Below are 20,108 nucleotides of genomic sequence, written 5' to 3'. Positions count from 1 at the left end.
CAGTGTCAGGTTTGGCCTCCTTTCAGCGTACGTATGAGTGAAACATAAGTAACACAATCACCTGAATACACTTTAACTAGTTGGGTTGCATGAGTATAACCTACTGGAAATCAACAGCAATTGTCACAGTGTCTGGTTAACGGGATAACGAAAAGACAAACACAGACTTTTAAAAAAAAAATAACAAAACAGATGATTGGTCTACATATCTAATCCTTTGTCTTTCATTTGGCTGCTGTATCAGACAACTGGTTGTTTCATTATTCCTGCTCATATTAAAGGGAGTGTGTGAGAGGTTTATAAGCAAGTATATCAAGTGTTAATCAACAGACTGCTCCTCCAACACCAAGAGACCTTTCCTCTCTTTAACTGCCCCCAGTGAAAAGGTTTTTATTAAGGTTGTACAAGAGGGGACACTTTGTTGTGTTCTTCAGGGGTCTTTAACTCCCCGTGTGTGCTAAAGAAAAGCTGTTGACAGAGAGCAACTGAATGTTTTTGTAAGACTTTGTTGGTGGTATGTACTGTGTGTTTTTAGTTTTTAAAGAGGAGAAAGGAGGCAAATGTGTCAAGCTTTAAATTGCCTCACAAATTGCAGTAATATAAGTTTTACCTATGGAGCACCAGTAAAATTCTCACCAGTTCCTGCCATCACAAGAGACTACAGGTATAACAGAAGATAACAAGAGGCTAGAGGTGAAGACAATTTTCAATTTATGACGTAAGTAAAAATAAATTACCAAAAAATAACCTGGTACCAAATAATAATCAAACTATTCAGTAATATAATTACTAATTAAACGTAAAGTGTGCACTCAGTCCTCTTTAGTGGATGGAATTTGTTTGTCATGGAGATAGATCTGTAGACATGAAGGCTCAGTAGCGAGTTTGATTTTATCCATGGCACTTTTATACCATCTCTTTCATGTTGGCCTGTGATGTAAGGGGGATAGCTTGACTCCTTAATACAGGCTAAGTTTCAACACCCCTGGATCCTACATTTCCCATAATGCATCACAGTGACATGTTTCTGTGGGACCCTTGCTGCCTAGTTAATGCCCATGTCTTTCAAAACCCATGACTTTTCACACAAGTTTTCTTTAATGTACCCTGACCACTGACTTCATTGCAGTTATTAGAGCCACAGAAGACATTATACAGTGCTTTTTGCAGGCTGAGTAGTACTTCTTGTAACCTGTAAACTGAGTTTGGTTGTAAACTCTTTGCTCTTTTAAGCATCAAATCTTTGACTTTGGGGGAAAAAACACCCAAGAAAAGATGCACTTAAACTGTGTCACAACACTGACGAGGGGTCCTTAAGGTGCTATGGATAAAATCATGCCACCAACATGTTGCATGGCAACAGATCCATCTCCATGACAGCTAAGAAAACTCCAGCAATTGATGAAGACCACATTATGTGCTTGAAAGCTCAAGAAAAAAGCAAGTAAGTGGACCTTGAGTTGGGCTTGTTTTGTCAAACTATTATTTCCAACTATTATTTCCATTTGCAAAGGGAATTGTTTTTCCAAAAAATACTCTTAAGTGTTACGAAAATATCCAACAGAAATATTGAGTTGTTATTAAATAACTGAAAGGTACATTAATGTTGCTACTGAGGAAGCAGTCAAAATTAAAACACTTGGCATAACTTCTCTTGAGAACATGATGCTTTACCCATGGTGTTTTTAACTAATATCTAATAAACACAATCCAGTGTGCTGGAGTAGGGTTGTACTCTACGTTTTAGTTTTGGTCTGTACCTCACTGTGTGTGCATCCTTAAAGTTGGAAATTGTCACTGGGAAACGAAACAAGGAACCTAGAAGAATGGGGGTATTGAGGAGTCTATAAAATAGTTGTGACGTATGGTTGTAAAAATGAGGAACTCCCTTAAGATGCTAGGGTACTGGGGAAGATTCAGAAGGAAGCTTATGCAAATACAGTTGCCCCTAATCACATATGTGCAGTATGCCTGAGTAAGTGTGTGCATGCTACAAAGGAGTATAAGGGCTTTTGTGGTTGTGCATATGTCTTGGCATCAAGATGCAAAGTAGCATCCACAGGAGCTGGCTTTGTTTTGAATATGAAAGTGTTCTTCAGATACTGTAGTATTTTTCTGCAGTATGTGTAATGATAGATCAGCGAGGGTTCACAGAGGTCTGACAAATTTAAGGTTACTCAGTATACTGACACAAACACAGAGAAGCCAACTGTACATGGAGAGTTTATTTTAAAAAAAAACTAAAAAAACATTTAAGTGGCAATGTTTCAAGCTGTTGCACCTATTCCAGTTAAAGGACTCAGTAATCAGCCTTGGTCCAAACAATTGCTCATCTCCTGTAACTGCAGCAGCATGAGCGTGCAGTGAGGGTTTCAGTCTATAGGGTGCAGCTATAAACATGCTCTGGATGTGGTAATACTAGAGAAAAAAAATGGGGATGTGGGTCCTGGACCACTGACCCATAACTCAGCACACTGACAGGGTGCGCTACCTGTTTTCCCAGTGATGACAGGAGGAAGTGGCAGAGTAGAGATTATGCTTTGTGGCTGGTGTTAGTTTTGTTTTTACATTTTAATGTTTTATGTCTCATCTTTTTTTCCCTCTCTTGCATTCTGTCTCACATTCCCCCTGCAGTGTGTTGAATGTTGTTACTGTAAAGTAGAATGTTAACCCATAAATAACACATACCACCATGGTTGTCGTCATTGTTCAGTCTGTGGTTTATGACAGACACACATTCCAGTGCGTCGAGGACTTTTTTTGCTTTTGCTTAAAAGAGAGCAGACAGTCAAAAGCATGCAGATACACAGACAACAGAGAGGACAAAACAAACTATTGTGAGTCTGACTTTGAAGTGTTCATTTGAGTGTGCAGAAGTTCATCCAGTTCTCTTACCCTGTAATAAGCATGCTTTTCAGTTTCTTTCGTCCTGTTACTTCATTCTGTTGTTTTTTCTCCGCCTGAAAAGCAGATGGAGACTTGAGCACTATGAGAGCAGCTTTGGCCTCTGCTTCAATATACTCAGCTGAGAGCTTTGCTAACCTGCTCCTCTCAGACGTCCTGGCTAGATGCTGCAGGGTAGCGGTCAGCTGACAGACCTCAGCCCATGAGTTCTCTGATTTTGTTACAGAGCAAACACACACACACAAAAACATATCAACCACAAGATAATAACTCTGTTGTGAGATCGGGTGTTTGTGTGTGATGGTGTGATGCTGGTGAATGGTAAGGGGGGTTTAGGAAAGTTAGTCGAGAGTGTGCACATGTGTGTGTGTGTGTGAACATTGATTGAATCTATGAAAAAAGGTTTAAACTGTTTAACATAATCACCAGTATGTTTCTGAAGACTAAATGTCTTTCTGTCTTTCCTGCCCAGCTGGAACAAGAGTTGACCTTTTCCTGGATTCATCCATGACTGATGTCCAAGACTCAGTCTGAGTCACCATGACAACCACTGAGTTGTCACAAGAGTATGCCACAAACTGAGATGTCATCCATATGTCACAAAAAAGCATGACCATACATGCCACCATGTGATATGTGAGAATTATTTTCAACCATAAGAAATAGGTTATTTAATGGACTTGGGTCTGATGTAATAAATGTATCATGTCATAACAGTTCTGTGCTGTTATGATTTGTGTAGTGGCACAACTAGATATATCTACATGTTCTTTAGGACTGCAACAGTGATAAAAATGGAATACAATATGGGACAATAGAAAGTAATCTGCAAACTGACAAAATTCAATGTTTGTTTGAATTTGAAAAAAAAAAAGTAATTAAAAACAATAAAATAACAACTGTTGTGGGTCATCATTTGACTGACTATCCCTGGGAACGACTGGGAAGAGGGAGTTATTGCACTTCCTGGGAATGCATTTTCTGTGTTTTGGTGGTCAACACTACTTTCTAAACTCATCCGCAATGGCAAAATGATGCATCAAACTAATAAATGCAGACACAAACATTTTAAACCTTAGTGCCTTTGTCTCTTCTCTATGATGAGAATAAGGTGTTTCATGGGCACAGTTGATTGTTGTGTTTGAAATTCAAACACACCTGCACAATACTTTTAGTAAAGTGAGGCAACCAAATACACTCAACAGTTAAATGATACAGAACCATTTCAGCGAGCGACTTGAACCTTTAGTCAGTCATCTTGCAGTCAGTCAGTACATGTGGGCACTGAACGTCATGCACATGTTTTTGTAGACCGCATATTGTCATATCATTTCAACACATAATAGCTCTGCCACATTTACAGTCTCTGGGTCTGTGGTTGTGACAAAAAAAAACATTTAAGAGCTTCTACATCCTCATTTTAAGCCCATGTGACAATATGTGCCTGTGAACTACACACATTCCTTAAGAAAAATCACTGGGCTCACGCATTGTTCCAGAGTTTCCTTTGTTGTTTTAGGAAGCAGTGAAGCTTGGGGGTGATTTCAGTCATGGTTACATATTCTTCTCTTTTCTCCAACTAATCATGGTTTAAGTTAGTTGATAATTTGTGGCTTAAACAGATGAATATTTTCTTTTCTTTTCTTTCTTTCTTTCTTTTTTTTAAAGTAAGTTTGAGACAGCTAAATTAAATGTGACATAAAATTATTTCTTCGTGGACTTTGTGGAGCACAATTTGACAGAATCATATTTCTCTTTTAATATTGTTTTTTTTTTCTTGAGTAGTAACAGCAACCTTAACCCACATCCATTATAATACATACTGGAGTATGTAGTGCAAAAGTCTTTAATGAAAGCCTCTGTTGCTGTGAGATTTCTCTTTTTAGACTTACATATGACTTGCCGGTTTTCTATATTAGTCTGCTTTTTGTTCACTCTGGATTTAACTGTGTATGATTCTTGTGTCATGACACTGGAAATACTATTCCACAAGGGGGCAATGCTGTTCTCTGAAAGCTCCAACATGGCACCAAACCTTTTTTCTACATCTATTTCATCAACTATGCTAAGTTCTACACAAGCAATCAAGTGTGAACTTTGTAAAACTATTGCACTTAGCAGTATGGTACTTTATGACGGAAACAGTCCTCTGTTAGTTCCACATTTGGTGTATATGTCTTCTGCCTGGCTGGTACAGATGGGACAAGAGATTACTGGCAGCACACTGGAGTCATAATTGGGCTAATTTCCAGTCTGCTGGCTGCTCGTTTTGCTCTCGGGTTTCTGCATGCATACTAATATGACTCACTTTCTACACTTGGCATTTTCTCCAGTGAAAGAAATGTAGTTTTAATAAACAATGAGCAAATAAACACTGCCACCAAAAACACTACTGTGGCTAACGCAGAGACTTCCGCTGCATGTTTGCAAAGACATTTCAGTCAGAAACCCTCTCTTGTTCTTTTAGTGACTATTTGCACTGGTATTTCTCTTTCCCTCTCTCGCTCTCTCTTTCTCCCACTCCCATTCTAAACAGGATGTTTGTATCTCAGTGGGGCAGCCAGTACAAAGCTGATGATCAGATAGCGTGGCTGTGGAGTGCCCAGCTCTCCCAGCGCTGTGACAGATTAACTGGGATTTAAGGCTTCCATTTGGATTCCCCACTAAACCAACACACCGCAAGAGACAGCAAAACACAGGAGGTCATGCAGCCGACAGCACACTTCCCCTGGGCTGCTATTGCCTTGACAGTTAAAACCTCCCTCCATGTTTTATTTCAAACTGCTTCTCAGACTTACAAGTAACTAAAACACAGACATCGTAATGATGAATTTATCAGTGGAGTCACTGACAAGGAAATGACCAGAGAGGCCTCTGAGTGTCCAACGTTTTTATCTAACGAAGACAATAACTGATATGTTTGTGTGCTGATACACAGACAAAGACTGTCACACAAGAGCAGCCGAGCCTGCAAATGCAGTGCTTTATGGTGCCTAATAATTCAAGTTACAATGATGGTTACATTCAAAGGTGATATCATTAGACTCAGGAGACTTGGGCTTCCGTGTATTGTGCTGCTGTGCGTGTGAACTCACCACAGTTAATATCAGATGCCTGGCTGGCTAGTGGTTTGTGGAGCACAGGATCTGAATCATGAGCACAAGTTGTTTCATGGCAAAACACCGTTGCTCAAGTGTGAGTTATCTAATCACAATGTGGTGCCTTAGAGTAACAGAGAAAGAAATTACTCATGGAAATAAAGGTAATTTTTTGTTTGATTTCCCTGAGTTATTTAAGCACATTAATCAATTCATAAATAATAGTGACAACCACAGACCGCAGTGCTACTAGTCAAGACATTGTAAATTATTGGAATCGTCGAGAGCAGAAAACTGCTATAGTTACAGTTCCCTCCAAACATTGTGTTCTGTTCTCTTGTTTTATTAATAGTCTGCTTGGTTTTTACCATAGAAGAAGAAGTTTTCTTGGAAACAGTGGAGGGCATTTCCTCTGAGATCCAACAAGCTCAAATAAAAACACAGGAGTGGAAAGAACATGTGTGTGGCTCTGCCCTCTCCTGTTTTAGTCTCTCTCCACCCTCCAGCCCCTACATCTCTCTCTCTTTCTCCTCTGTGATTCTCTGGCCAAACCACTCCTTTCCTTACATCTAGCATTTTTGGCTGTAATTCACTTCATAAGTAGCTCAGGAGCTACTTATCTCAGTCTACTCAGTTTCTGAGAGATTTCACTTTTCCAGTTGCAGACGTGAAAACACGCCAAATGATGTCTGAAACTTACAAATATAAATATAAATCTATTTTGATGCAGAGGAAGGATCAAAGGAGGTCAAACATGATCCCTAAAAGTGTTCACCTCCAATCTGACTGACACAACTGATTCTCTGTTGGTAGGATTTCCTCGCATGTTGTTTTTTTTCAAATATGCACAAGAACCTGAGTGTGAATTAAGCCAGTAAGTGGTGTCATTAAGTCACTGACGCCCAGACACATAGGCCTTTCACGCGGAGGACTCGCTGGTGCATGTGTGCACACATGTGCCATAGATACAGCACACAACCAGTCTACTGTTTGAATCCACAGTTAATCTGCCATCATAACCAGCCACCTTTTACCTCCATACAATCGTAATAGTTGAGTGTAGGTACAGGCTGTTTGAGATATTACATCACTACTCAACGGTCACTGGTTTTCAAAGCTCTGAATAACTCATATGATCTTACCACCTAACATCTGAATCATGCTGTACATGTTGTTTACAGCTTAAATTCCTAATGGCTTTTAACTTACACAAACAAAATGAAAGAAAACCAACCTCTGCACGGCAGTGCCCCCCCAAAGTGCAATTCTGAACAATAGCACTTTGTTAATTTTCCAGACTACTTCTCTTTCAGCCCTCCGAGACTATATTTGAACTGAAACTTTCCAAAGCAGCAGAAATGCCAAGTGAGCAAGTGCCTTCGTGGTGACGGTCTCATAGAGCTGGCGGTCCACCGAGAGGTCACGTCTTTATCTTTTGGTCTGCATCCATGGAAAACAGCCTTTCGGGGTGAGAGCCGCAGAGAAAACATGAAATTCGACAAGCCCTAAACTCTTTGGAAATACAAGTTTCAATATGTTTTCATTCACTCCATCTTGATAAAACTTGAAGAGTACCACAGCTGGGTGATAAGGCACAGAACCAAGCAGGGCTGGGGAATGTTACAGTGGAGCAGGGTGAAGTTGAAATATGTGTACAGGAGCCAAACATAAACCTAAACGCACAAGATAAGATGCCTATCCCATTTACCAGCACTTGTGTTTCAAATATTTTTAAGATATTATCTAGGTGTTGGATCATGTTTAAGAAATAAGTCAGAGTCAGAGAATGGTTTTAAGCACTGTTAGTGGCTAGTAAAGGTGATGGATGGAGACATATGTTCACTTTCCTGTGTTAGTGGTTTGATTGTTTTGTTTTAGACCCCAGGGAAAATGGTCCAGAGGTCCGAGACAAGGGCAGGAGGGTAGCAGTTATGTGTGTGTGTGTGTGTGTGTGTGTGTGTGTGTGTGTGTGTGTGTGTGTGTATTTTCCTTGCATGACTCTTAAGCTATGCTCTAACTATCAGAGAGATGATGGAGAGACACTGGGTTTGTGGTGGTCCAACCCTTAGGCTAACCTGCTGGAAAGGATGATCTCAGAAAGCAGACAATCCTTCAGTGTTTATACAGAGGGCACATAAACTTTAGACAGACCTGGATCTGACACACCATTGTTGGCTCCACTGTTTGCGGCCCTGTTCGTTTATTTTCACACCACATTCCCCCCTGTGTGACCCCTATCCACCTCTCTCTGCTCCCATGTTCACTTCACACTTCATCAATAGACAACCCCATGATTATCACAGCCGCCCCTTTCTACCCCACCACTGAAGCATGCTGCTGTTGGACCCCCTCAGGCTGATCTGCACCACTGGAGGTGCCACAGCGTGCCCTGGCTGGGACAGGAGGACAAATGTGGGACGACTGGATTGTGCTGGGTGGGAGGTTGAGGGGACTGCTGTGATCTCAGCAGTGTGCAGGACTGCAATGTGTTGGACTTATAAACACAGGCACACCGCAGCACTGCAGGCCAGGGAGTATATGAGTCCTCAGACAAACTTCAACCACATATGCTCTCCAGGTGCCCAGAACCTCTCTAAAATATCAACTGTTCAGTGGCTGAAAACAGGATTAATCATCACTGTGCACAGCCACGTAGCTTCAGACTGGTCAGAAGACCCATGATGACCCCTGTCCACCACCAAAAGCGTCTACAAAGGGCGTGTGAGTGTCAGGACTGGACCATAAACCCATGGAAGAAGGTGGCCTGGTCTGATGAATTATGTTTTGTTTGTTTGTTTTGGAGTGTGTGCGTCATTTACCTGGTAAAGAGAAGCAATGTGGGGCCAGTCAGCAGAGGCAGTGAGAAGTTCTGAGCCATGTTCTTCAGGGAAAGGTTGGGTCCTGGCATTTATGTGGATGTTACTTTGACACACACCATCTACCTAAGTATGACAACATCATTAGTTTTAATTCATATATGTCGAAAGGACCTAATAATTCACCAAAAGCAGGTCTGGCAAGTCAACCTTTTTTCTAATATCTAATGTATATCTCATTCTTACACATTTTGCTGGGTTTACTTGGTGGAGCTGACCTCTTTTGGGCCCTCAGTCAGCTGTCACAGTGGCCCTATCTAATGAGATGTGAAGTGTGTGTTTTTAGCCTTTATTTTGTCCAGCCTGTCTCTGGAGCCAGGGAGCTTTAGGATGGCCGTGTCCGATGGCTGGCCTGTCTTATTGTTGTTGCTGGTTGAGCGGTCACCATGGTGGCCTTTACTACCTCTGCAGATCTCTATCGAACCTTTTCTTTATGTCGAGCATCGCCCTCGTCACACAGGCCACAGAGCCCACTGTCAGTGAGAGTCTGTTATAGGCTGGCTGTGACTGATTGCCATTCACACAGCAATTCATTCACAAACGTACACCATTCATTTCACACAGCCACTATGGCAGGGTCACATGCTGGGAAAATACCTCTGTACTTCAAACTTCTAATGCACACATGAGCATTCCCACGTACTCTAACCCTTTCTGAGTTCTAAGGGTTTCACTATGATTATCTGGTAACATTTTACAGTAATGACATTCCTCTCACACTGTTGTGCATGCATTTGCATGAAAGTCCCATGTCCATGTTAGTCGCCGATATGAATAGTTTTGCTTGGGAAATGTTTGTTTTCTTAAGATTTAATGAATCATGTAACAAAAGCAAAAACCACACTGTGCTGACGCTAGCAGAAATTTTCTTAATGAAATAATCTAACCATAAGATTTATTTAGCTTGAGACAAAGAGAAAATATTCTATACGAGAAGCTGTTTAAAACAATATTGTCCTTGAAGTGTGATTTGCTATCAACCAATCATTGTCTTAAAGTGCAATAACACAACCAAGCCAACCATTCTCCTTCTCACTTTTATGGAAGATGGGCATTTCCTCATAAAAGGAGTCCCTCGTCCAAGTTGCACGTTATATATTCATGTTATCTGTGTATGAGCCCTCAGCAGTTATAAGCTGGCATCAAAAACTTATGTGTATATGATATTACATGTAGTATATTTATGTGTCTGTCTCTTTGTTTATGTCTTTGCAATGCTTGTAAGATTCTGTTCTCATACCACACTGTGCTAGTACTTACTATAAAACTTGTACCATAAAGACACGACAAAGAAAAAAAATACGAGTATGACTTTGAAAGGTTAAAGTGATTCTAAATTTGTACTGATGGCATCTGGAAATGGAGTCTGGTCTGCTTCTGTCAGTGGGTTAGTTCTTTCTCAGGCTCCATGCCACAGTTCTTTGGAGAGCTGAGTATGTGGGGTTGGGGTGAGGGCAAAGGGGGGTTCTTTGGGCTCAGAGACGTTGTTGAGGTGGCTGTTGGGGATGGTAGATGGTGCAAGATTGGCAGTCAGCGGAACATGTGTGGAGCATCACACGCTGGACTGCGTGACCATTAGTCTCCATCTCAAGGGAAATGTACATTTGACCCTTTCATATAGAACAGCCGACAGACAAAACACAGCGAGCCAAGATAGACAAACTTCCAAAAATAGGATGCATAATTTCTCCATGTAAAGGATGCATGGTTTTTGTTCTGTGTGGTAGCCAACAGACCCCTTGATTTATGTGTTCAGCGAATAGAGAGCCATGGTTCTGGTGTGAAGGAGAAATGATAACAGAGAACACAAATACAGACACATGCAAGTAAACAGGCACGGACATGCATCATGCCCACGGTCACCTCATTTTCTGCACGAACTCATTTGTCTTAGACACACATGCACACACCCACACATACAGGATTCTTATACAAGCTTTCCCAGACATCAGAGAGGCAGTTCTGAGAAAATCGGGCATGATTGTTTACATGACTGAGGTCCAAGTTATTTTTAACATATTTTGGCAAAGCAAAGGCTTGAACTCTATTTAGTGTGCATGGCCCCCTATCGTAAAGAAAATAAATAACGCCATAAAGATCTTGACATCGTAAATTCCATGGCGATTATGTGAAAGCAGACAGGGTGACATTTTAGATGAGGGAGCCATGATGAAGAGTTCACATATGGCACCATGTCATTTTGAGGTCCAGAGTTTTTTCATTGTGTTTTACTGCAAACCTTGGAAGTCCTAAACTGTGGTATGTGAAATCTATCAGCCACGCAGCTTCTTAACAACAAATTCTGAAACCTGAGTAATCTGACCTGTCCGCTCTCTGATTTCTTATTGCCAAAAGGCTAAGAAATTATACTGTGAAAGTCTTGACTGCTAAAGCCCAGCTAAAAGATGCAAACTTTTGGTTTCAGAGTCTTCACTATTCTTGCTGACAGTTTCTCTCTCTTCCTTCCCCCTGACAACTGCTCACAGCCAGGATGAAGCCTTTATCAAATCTCATCTCTTTCCCTTTTATCTGCAGTTGCTTATCTTTTCACAGGTATCTCTGTAAAAAAAAAAAAAAAAAAGAGCTATTGAGAGAGAGCATAACAACTTAATGTCTCTGCACAGAACAGTTAACACGACCAACTAACCACCAAAATACATTGCACGTCCATCTGTCCTCCATCCATCCATCTTTGCATCTGTACATCTTTTGATGTAGCTATTTTGAGCAGGATATAGATAAAAATGGTTATCTAAAAGAAGCAGCAATGCTGGTCCTCAGACAAGCAGTCACCTTGTGCCCTTAGAGACCTCAGACCTCTACTGATAACCCACCAATAGCACCACTGCTGTAGATACCCTATCAGCCCTCAGAGCTCTGCTCATGACTTCCTACAGAGACGTAACCCATGTTCTGTGCAAGAAAATATGTGATGGTCCTGGCACTACAGACAGACAGATGTTGCAATTTGTTATTTTTGCGATTTGTTATTTCTTGTGTTCTAATATCATGCTGAGATTTGCTATGTGCTAATAGTATATACAGTATAATGTGGAAAACAATGTGCCTCACAAAAAATGTAAGAGCCCATAAAAGACAGATGCAAGAAAAAAAAGAGACATTAAAGAGGCATTTACTGTAGGTTCCTATGGTACTGTCAACCCTGTCTCCTGGAAATAACATTCATAACTGTTTCCCCAGTCACATTGTGGTGTCAACATAATCCCTGGCTGGATTCCGTTAAGAGGCAGCATTTTTTACTCTGAACTTTTTCTGTATTAAACCAGACCACAATCCAAAATTCAATCTGCAAGACTGTCTACAGGGCTCAGAGGCAGAGATATAGAGGTGTATGTCATCTGTGTGGAAACATGCTCCACATGTGCAGATGATAGAACTAAATGGCACCTTGTACAAAAAATGGGGCCCAGGCACGAACCTTGGGGCACGCCAGAAGAAATACTTCTGAGCAAAACACCTAAAGGAAAACAAAGTAGACTCTAGAGCTGAGTCCAATCCCATATTTCTAATGTCCCTATAATGTCATCATTATGAGTAATTGTCATGGTGGTCCACTGTAAATAAGCTGTGTGCAAAAATAACAACTATGTCAGAATAACAAGAATAATGGAACTATTTATAATTGTTGGAAATACATTAAAGTGACAAATGTAGTTAATATGAATTTAGCAACTTTAGAATATTTTCATTTTTGTTTGTCTGCAGAGTTAGCATGATGTCTCATTAATGTGTTGATATATTGCAATGAAATTGGGCAGATAGCTGAGCTGTGGACAAATCGAGATCCAGATTATAATTTTCAAACTATTATAAAGTTGGTTGTTTCTTTAAAAAAATGTGAGTTGTATTACAGTCAAGAGAAATGAGCTGTACTCTTGTTCCAAAGCCCCTAAATTATCAAGAGTCATTCTCTCCTATGGCATGGTTCCCACCATCAGCATCAAGACTTAAATGATGATGGTGTATATCAGCTGTGGTTATTGGGATCATAAACTAGGCCCTTATCTCTCCTTAATAAATAATATTGAATTGTACTGTTAAAACACTGTTCTTGTTCATAACTTTACAAGCAGTGTGAACTTTTATTACATGTACATACAACACTGTATATCAACTGTATATCCATGTCTACTTCATACTGAAATACTATGTGGTTGGAGCTTGTAGTGCGGTGCAGACATTCTTGTAAAATTCTTTTAGAAACTTTTTCATTAGTGGGTTCGGGTAAACTGCATGAGTGGAGGGAAGTGGGGTGAAGGCCCAAGAGGCCTTCCTTTTCCACCACCGCCGCCTCTTCTTCGTTCCCACTACCCTTTGCATTCCCAAACATCTAACTCACCACTCAAGTCTGCGTCAGAGTGCCCTGACTCACAATACTGCTGCGCATGCACACACACACACACACAGAGGCCATACACACCACAATGCAGACGGCATCGCCATTACACAAACTTGGCAACAATGCCATTTTTTCCTGATCTGGTGACCTCTGGCTACATTTCCTCTTTCCACCACAGCACCAAACATCCAGGAAGTGTGTATCCAGCTTGCAACAACATGGAGCCAAGGCCGCTGGGGTGTTTTCATACGGTTATAAATGGATTGTCAGAGAGTCTGTACATCTCTTGCTGCTCAGGGTAAAGTCAACAGCTCAGGGGGTCATTCATTAATCTGCAATGCCTGGGCTGACATGTTCAAGGGGGCCAGACTGCCCGTAACCTCTCACAATCAGTGATACCACAGGGCCTGCGAGAGAGAGAGAGGGAGAGAAAGCTGTTCTGCTGCTCCCTAGTCTCCAGCTCTCTCTTGTCTCTTTTTATCTTCCCCTCTTTTTATCAACATTTGTAACGCTGTCGGCCCCTGTTAGCCAGGACTGCCATCCATCACAGTCTCAATTTCTGGCCTGTCCTGTGCTATTTTAGCCTATTTGATCCAGCAAAAGCAAAGAACACAAAAACAAAAAACAGATGAGATGGACAGTTTGAAAAACAGAGAATAGAGCAGCCAAGTGAAAAGAAGAAAAGAAAACAAAGTGCCCCCTCCCCCATACAGATGATTCTCTGCTATTTTGGAGACACTTTCCAGACAAATCAGATATGGATGGTCGCCTTAGCATTGTCTCCTTATTGTGCAACACGAAGCAGAATCAATACTAACATCTGTGCATGTAGAGAAAGAAGTCTTGTATTCCTCGCAAAAACTTTACTATGTGCATGGGAACGTTTGTCTTTTATGTCCTTTGGCAATAATCACTTTAGGTACTAATCTGAAGCTTTACAACCTTCCTGAGGGAATGAAGTGTTCCAGCTGCATGGAACTGTAGATATTGAACTTTTGATGTTTCTGGGCATTTTAAGGGCTTCTAGTACATGTTTGCTTAAAAGCTGAGACTGAAAGTTGACTTGAAACACTTGTATACAGTAGTGGAAGAAGTATTTGGATCCTTCATCCTTTATCTAAGTAGAGTACAAACATCATAATGTCAAATTACTGCATTACGAGTAGAAGTACTGTATTCAAACTCTTACTTAAGTAAAAGTAAAGGAGTATTGTCATCAAAATCTACTTAATGTAGGAAACAGTATAATCAGTATGTACAGTATAATCTTATATGTAAAGTACAAGTAACTCAAAGTTGTACTTTTGTAATTGTATAGCACTTGAGTAAATGTACTTAATTACATTCTACCACTGCACTGCAAAATACCAATAGCAAATTAAAGGAAACCCCACCATGCCCTTACAACTGACTTCCTTAATTCAAGCCTCATTTCTCTCCTGCTCCCTCAGCATTTTTCCCATATGAAACTTTCCCTCAACCATCCTTTCGCTCTGCCTCCTGGTCAGCTGTCTCTACATAAAAAAATGTAAAACTCTCTCCCAGTTCCTCTCTCTCTCTCTCTCTCTCCCTCTGACTTGCTTTTTCACTCTCCCAGGCTGAATGTTAAACCATGGTACCTAAAGGCTGTGACTGTCATGTGGGAAAACTGTCACATAATGGATAGGGTAAATAGTCAATGATTGATGTAAAGCAACAGCTCCTGCTCCTTATTTCCACCCAGTGCACCATCCAGCGGTTGGAATAATGGCTTTTGGGGAATTTGATGGGAAAGAGCATTTTGTTTTTTAAACACAGTGCGCAGCCAGCTCAGAGAGGGGCAGTTGGCGCATGGGGGGGTCGGTCAGACTCAGCATATCCCATACTATCCACATCCAGCTGTGGTTTCCCTCCCTTGTGCTGCTGCCGTCAGGCAGTTGGCTCCTGAAGTCACACATCACCAGTGAGAAATGCCTGATTGCTGCGCACCGGGACACAGTATGGAAATCAGTGACAAGTTTTATATTTGCTGTAACGTTTGAGAGAGAGCACCTGCTGTTTTCACCAACAGCCTGCTTTTCTACAGTCATGCAGTTACATACGATGACACAGGCACTGCCCTGCATAACTGCAGCCTTTCTTCTTCTTGCCATGGAGTAGTTGGTAGGGGACTTATTGTAACTTGCTAGATCACCTGGCAGGTGCTGGTCTTCTGAACTATAAAATATCTATGCAGAATAAGACCAGAAAAGGAGAAGCAAAGTGTGACTCTTCCCTTCCCATCATTCCACTTGGCTCCAAAGGGAAAGGTCTGACCTATCTCACACTGTGAAGGAGCAAAGGGACCGAGTCAACTTTCATTTGAACACAAAAAACAATGACTCATCAAGTCTCAGATATGTAAGAGGCTGCAGCTTCTTGGCCTCTCCATGGAGGAGATGAATTCCTCAGAAAAGCAAATGAAACACACATGTCAGATTGTGTCCTTTTATTACACTGTGGTCAATTTTGGTTAAGACTGAATGTGAATTTTGCTTTCTGAGCTCTAACAAAATGGACTGAAAAGACAGGGTTGGTTTATAATTTTTCATTATTTTCAATCCTGAAAACTGGCAACAGTAATATACTACGTAATGATAATGAACATATGAGACTGACAAAGGGAACTAGTGCCAACAAGAACAAAACATTAGGTGTGCAATGCCACTTGAGAAAAACACATCTGCCCACAGAGCTGAGAAGGTCCTTCGGGCAAAAAACTGTGTTCGGACAAGTTAAGTGTAGTAGTTTTATGATACAGTGGAGCAGACAAATTAAGGGTTCTTCTGACACAGTCATCTGCTGCATAGAGAACGAAAACAAAGCTCTTGTCTTTTGACCTACATTTGGTGAAAATCAACCAGAATAAATTAAACTCGGCACGGCTGGTTTGTTTGCAAATGCAACACAGCGGTATAATAAACACAAAATCACGCACATGTGATATAGACAATATTTTTCTGTATTTCACAATGAAACCCCGTGGCTCTGTCCTCTGTCCTGACTCATAATTAATGGTAAATCCCACATGGAGGGGTAAGGAAAAGATCCCGCCCCATACATCGCATCGGGAGGGGGGTGTGTGTGAGAGAGAGCCGGGATATTTGGGAGCTGGACAGGCGCAGAGTACAGAGAAGGAAAAGTTCAGTGGCTGTTTGAGGAAGATACTTCAGAGATAGAAAACTTTTACACGGGCGAGAACAAGTTATGGACTTTTGACTACTCGTCGAATAGATTCCTCTTTTTTGGCAAACGCGTATTTTGAACCTGTGAATCTTTACGCAGGAGAGGAGAAAAAAATAACCTTAAAAATTCACTGCCACTCCGCCGGAATGTTTAGATGACGACAATGACTCCAAAAGGTACTTTGGCTGACACTGTATTTTTATTGCATGTCTTGTAACCTCTGTTTCTAAATGAATACCACATATTACTTCGTGAAACTTTCCCAAAACCGGAAAGTTGCCCAGGCATCTCGTTTCAACTAAAGTCGAATTGAAAATGCTGCCAACACAATGTGTTTTATTTTGAAGTAACCTTATTATTGATGTAAAACCTGTTATCCAACCTCAGAATTACATGAACCCTAAGGGAGAATTTCAGGATTATTTCTGAAGCTTTTTGATCACAGACCTTTGCCTGGGCAGTACTTTCACTAGAAATGTATTCAGATCAGAAATGATGACATGTATGGACGTGTATATATAGGTTTTTTGAACAGCACTTAAGTGCTTTAGCTCTTTCTTCAACTTATGCAGGTGACAAAAGAGACAAAAAGGAACTTGTAATGTCCTAATTTACAGGTTCCTGTATATTTCCCTCTACTTTATCTATTGTTTATCTGTTGTATCTGTTGTATGTCTGTTTTATATGGTTTTATATAAGTGCGGTTGCTATCTTCAGCAAAGACAGTTCTGTACAAGAGATCTTTAATCTCTGTGATGCACTTTACCATTTAAATTAATTAACATAAATCACGAAGGTTTAATATATAACTTTTAAAAAAATTTTCAATCATCCATTTTTGATGTTTATTGATAACAATTGCTTTCATTCTTTAGAGATACCAGAGAAATGTTTTCTTACATAAATCAACAAAAATGCTGTTGAATGTAACTTTTATGATATTTGAGTGTTGAATTTAAATTTTACATTTTTATGGCATAATTGCATTTGATTGGCAGGCTATAACATGACTCCCCTGGCTGAGCAGCCTGACCTCCCTCTGCTGTGTCCAGTGCTGTGGCTCCCTCTGCTGTGCGACTGAGGAAGGCCAGGAATGGCAGGCAGTACGGGGAACACTTGGGAGGATGGGATGAACCCTGTCATCGTCAAACACTACAACTACTCGGGGAAGTGGGATCGACCTCGCAGCGAAGGGGCCTGTAAGATGGCCGTGCTGCTCCTCATCTGCGTGCTGATTGTCCTGGAGAATGTCACAGTCCTGCTCGCTCTCTACAGAAACAAGCGCTTCCACAGCCGCATGTACTTTCTCATTGGAAACCTGGCGCTGTCAGACCTGCTGGCTGGCGTGGCCTATGTAGTAAACATCTTTACCTCAGGTCCTAACACCTTCTTCCTCACGCCAGTGCAGTGGCTGGCCAGAGAAGGGAGCATGTTTGTTGCCCTCAGTGCCTCCACATTCAGCCTTCTGGCCATTGGGATTGAGAGGCACATGACTATGGTGCGTCTGCGTCCATGTGAGACTGCAGGTCGTGGGAGACTCCTAGGACTGCTGGCAGCCTGCTGGCTCGTGTCAGTGCTGCTCAGCGCCCTGCCCAGCCTGGGCTGGAACTGCCTGGACAATCTGGCCTCCTGCTCCACAGTGCTGCCGCTCTATGCTAAGAGTTACGTGGCCTTCTGCATCAGCGTCTTCAGCGCCCTGTTGGTGGCCATCATCATCCTCTACATCAGGATCTACCGCCTGGTGACCTCTAGCGGCCGCAGGGTAAGCAGCCGGCCTTCAGAGCGCTCGCTGGCCCTCCTGCGGACAGTGGTTATTGTTCTTGGATTGTTTGTCATGTGCTGGGCCCCCCTCTTCCTCCTGCTGCTGCTGGACTGTGGGTTGTAGCCCTGATAAGTGCCCTGTGCTCTACCAGGTGGACTGGTTCATTGCCCTGGCTGTACTCAACTCTGCCCTGAATCCTCTGATATACACTCTGACCAGCAGGGAGATGAGGGGCGCCTTTTTCCGGCTGCTGTGCTGCTGTCAGACCAGCATGGAGACCACTGGGACTCCTGTGGTGGGGAACCCCCACCTGGGCACGGTCATCCCCACAGCAGAGAACAGCAAGACTAGTTTGGGTGGAGGAGGGGGCAGTGGTGCTGTCAAGCCCACACTGAATAGAGGGAAGATTCCCGCACCTATGAACTCTGAAAACAAGCACGGAGATCCCTCTGCCACCGCTGTGTCCCATACCTCTGGGCCTGCGGACCTGCTCTCAGCTGTGCTGGTGAAGGCGGGGGCACTGCCACCCCTCAGCAAATTCTGAGTGGATGCACCTTAATGAGGCCTCACGTAAATGTAGATGTAGAACTGACATAGTCCCGCTATCAGCCACTTTTTGTTAATGCACTATGGCCAGTGTAGCATGGATATGAATAGCAAAAATATTCAGTTTGAACCAAGTAAATGTAGATTGTAGATTAGAGTACAATCAAATTCACTTAAAGCCACTATTTACAATAATTCAGCAGTATTATTCACAACACTAGAATGACTGAAACGTTGAGTTTGTTCTACGCAGTGATTAACATTTTGAAACTATGAAAAATAAGAGGACAGTTTTTGGACTTGGACTAAACCTAGCCCCAAATTACACGTCTTGGCTTAATCTGTCTGTGAAATTTGTCTTGAGAATAATTAACTAAATATTAGTCTTGCATCAGTCGATATGTTTTATTTAATTTTGTCATTATATGCAGGAAAGATCAAAATGGGGCACTTTTTTGCATGTGCTATATACAAGTACTCTTAAAAACACAGGCATTTTCCATCACAGTTTGACTTGGCAAACTATTTATTTTCTATGAAAACATTTGGCATCTTAATACTGTAAACTATTTGGTATATTTTTTGCTTTGTGTGCATAAAATCCATTAATGGTACTAAGACTTTATTATTAATTTTGTGATGATTTCAGATGCACTAGCAGGAGAAAAGAAGACTAAAACTTTATATGTCAGACTAGCGGCCTCATGAGGCTGTGATGCTCATTACACACCACAAAACAAAGCCGTCAGATGGATAGATGACATCACTATTATTAGATCCTTACCAATAGTGGGGAAGAACATCAAGTCTGTCTTTTTAAGTAAATCAGTAGTTTTATTTTAGGGCCATTTTTGGTCATTTCAGGTTCAGCTCTACTTTATCACACATGGTTTATCTTTCATCAGTTTAAACACTACCGTGTCAGCATCAGTTGATCTGCAGGCTGAATTAGTGTGGCTAATAACTACACTCATGGACATTTTTGCTTCTCATCAGCACATCTAGAAACCACTCACACATCAATTAACCACTAGTGAACAGGAGTGTTGGATGTGAATAATTTAATGGTGATAGGCTGTAAATGATGTTTCTGCCTGGGGTGATGTATTGCCTGATACAGCTATATAGTAAATAAAATAAAATCCTATTCCCTTTTATGAGATTTTCACACCTGTGATGTTGTTATATGAAATCAATGGCTTGCTTTCTTTCAGCACCTTTCCTCTCCATCAATTTTAGTCTTTGTGTTGATCCTCTAAAAAACTGTCAGGGAACACAGAAGAAGCCAAGTGATAGGGATTTTGTCTGTGACTTTTGTACCACATGACTGAGGTTTTTGCTCATATCAACCTGTTTTA

At 41.4% G+C, this 20,108-nt stretch overlaps 1 protein-coding gene across 1 annotated transcript; it reads left to right on the top strand.

Moving 5' to 3' along the window:
• The first annotated feature begins 16,336 nt into the window (after positions 1-16,336).
• On the top strand, positions 16,337-19,907 carry s1pr3a (sphingosine-1-phosphate receptor 3a). The gene is given in 3 exon segments (XM_018673430.2): positions 16,337-16,618; positions 17,441-18,315; positions 18,317-19,907. Coding segments are annotated over 2 exon segments (1,212 nt in total). The 5' UTR covers positions 16,337-16,618; positions 17,441-17,535; the 3' UTR covers positions 18,749-19,907.
• The last annotated feature ends 201 nt before the right edge of the window (positions 19,908-20,108 follow it).

The sequence above is a fragment of the Lates calcarifer genome, linkage group LG17, assembly GCF_001640805.2.
Source record: "Lates calcarifer isolate ASB-BC8 linkage group LG17, TLL_Latcal_v3, whole genome shotgun sequence".
Lineage (NCBI taxonomy): Eukaryota > Metazoa > Chordata > Actinopteri > Centropomidae > Lates > Lates calcarifer.
The sequence above is the reverse complement of the archived record's forward strand: the minus strand, read 5'-3'. Positions and strand labels throughout refer to the sequence as shown.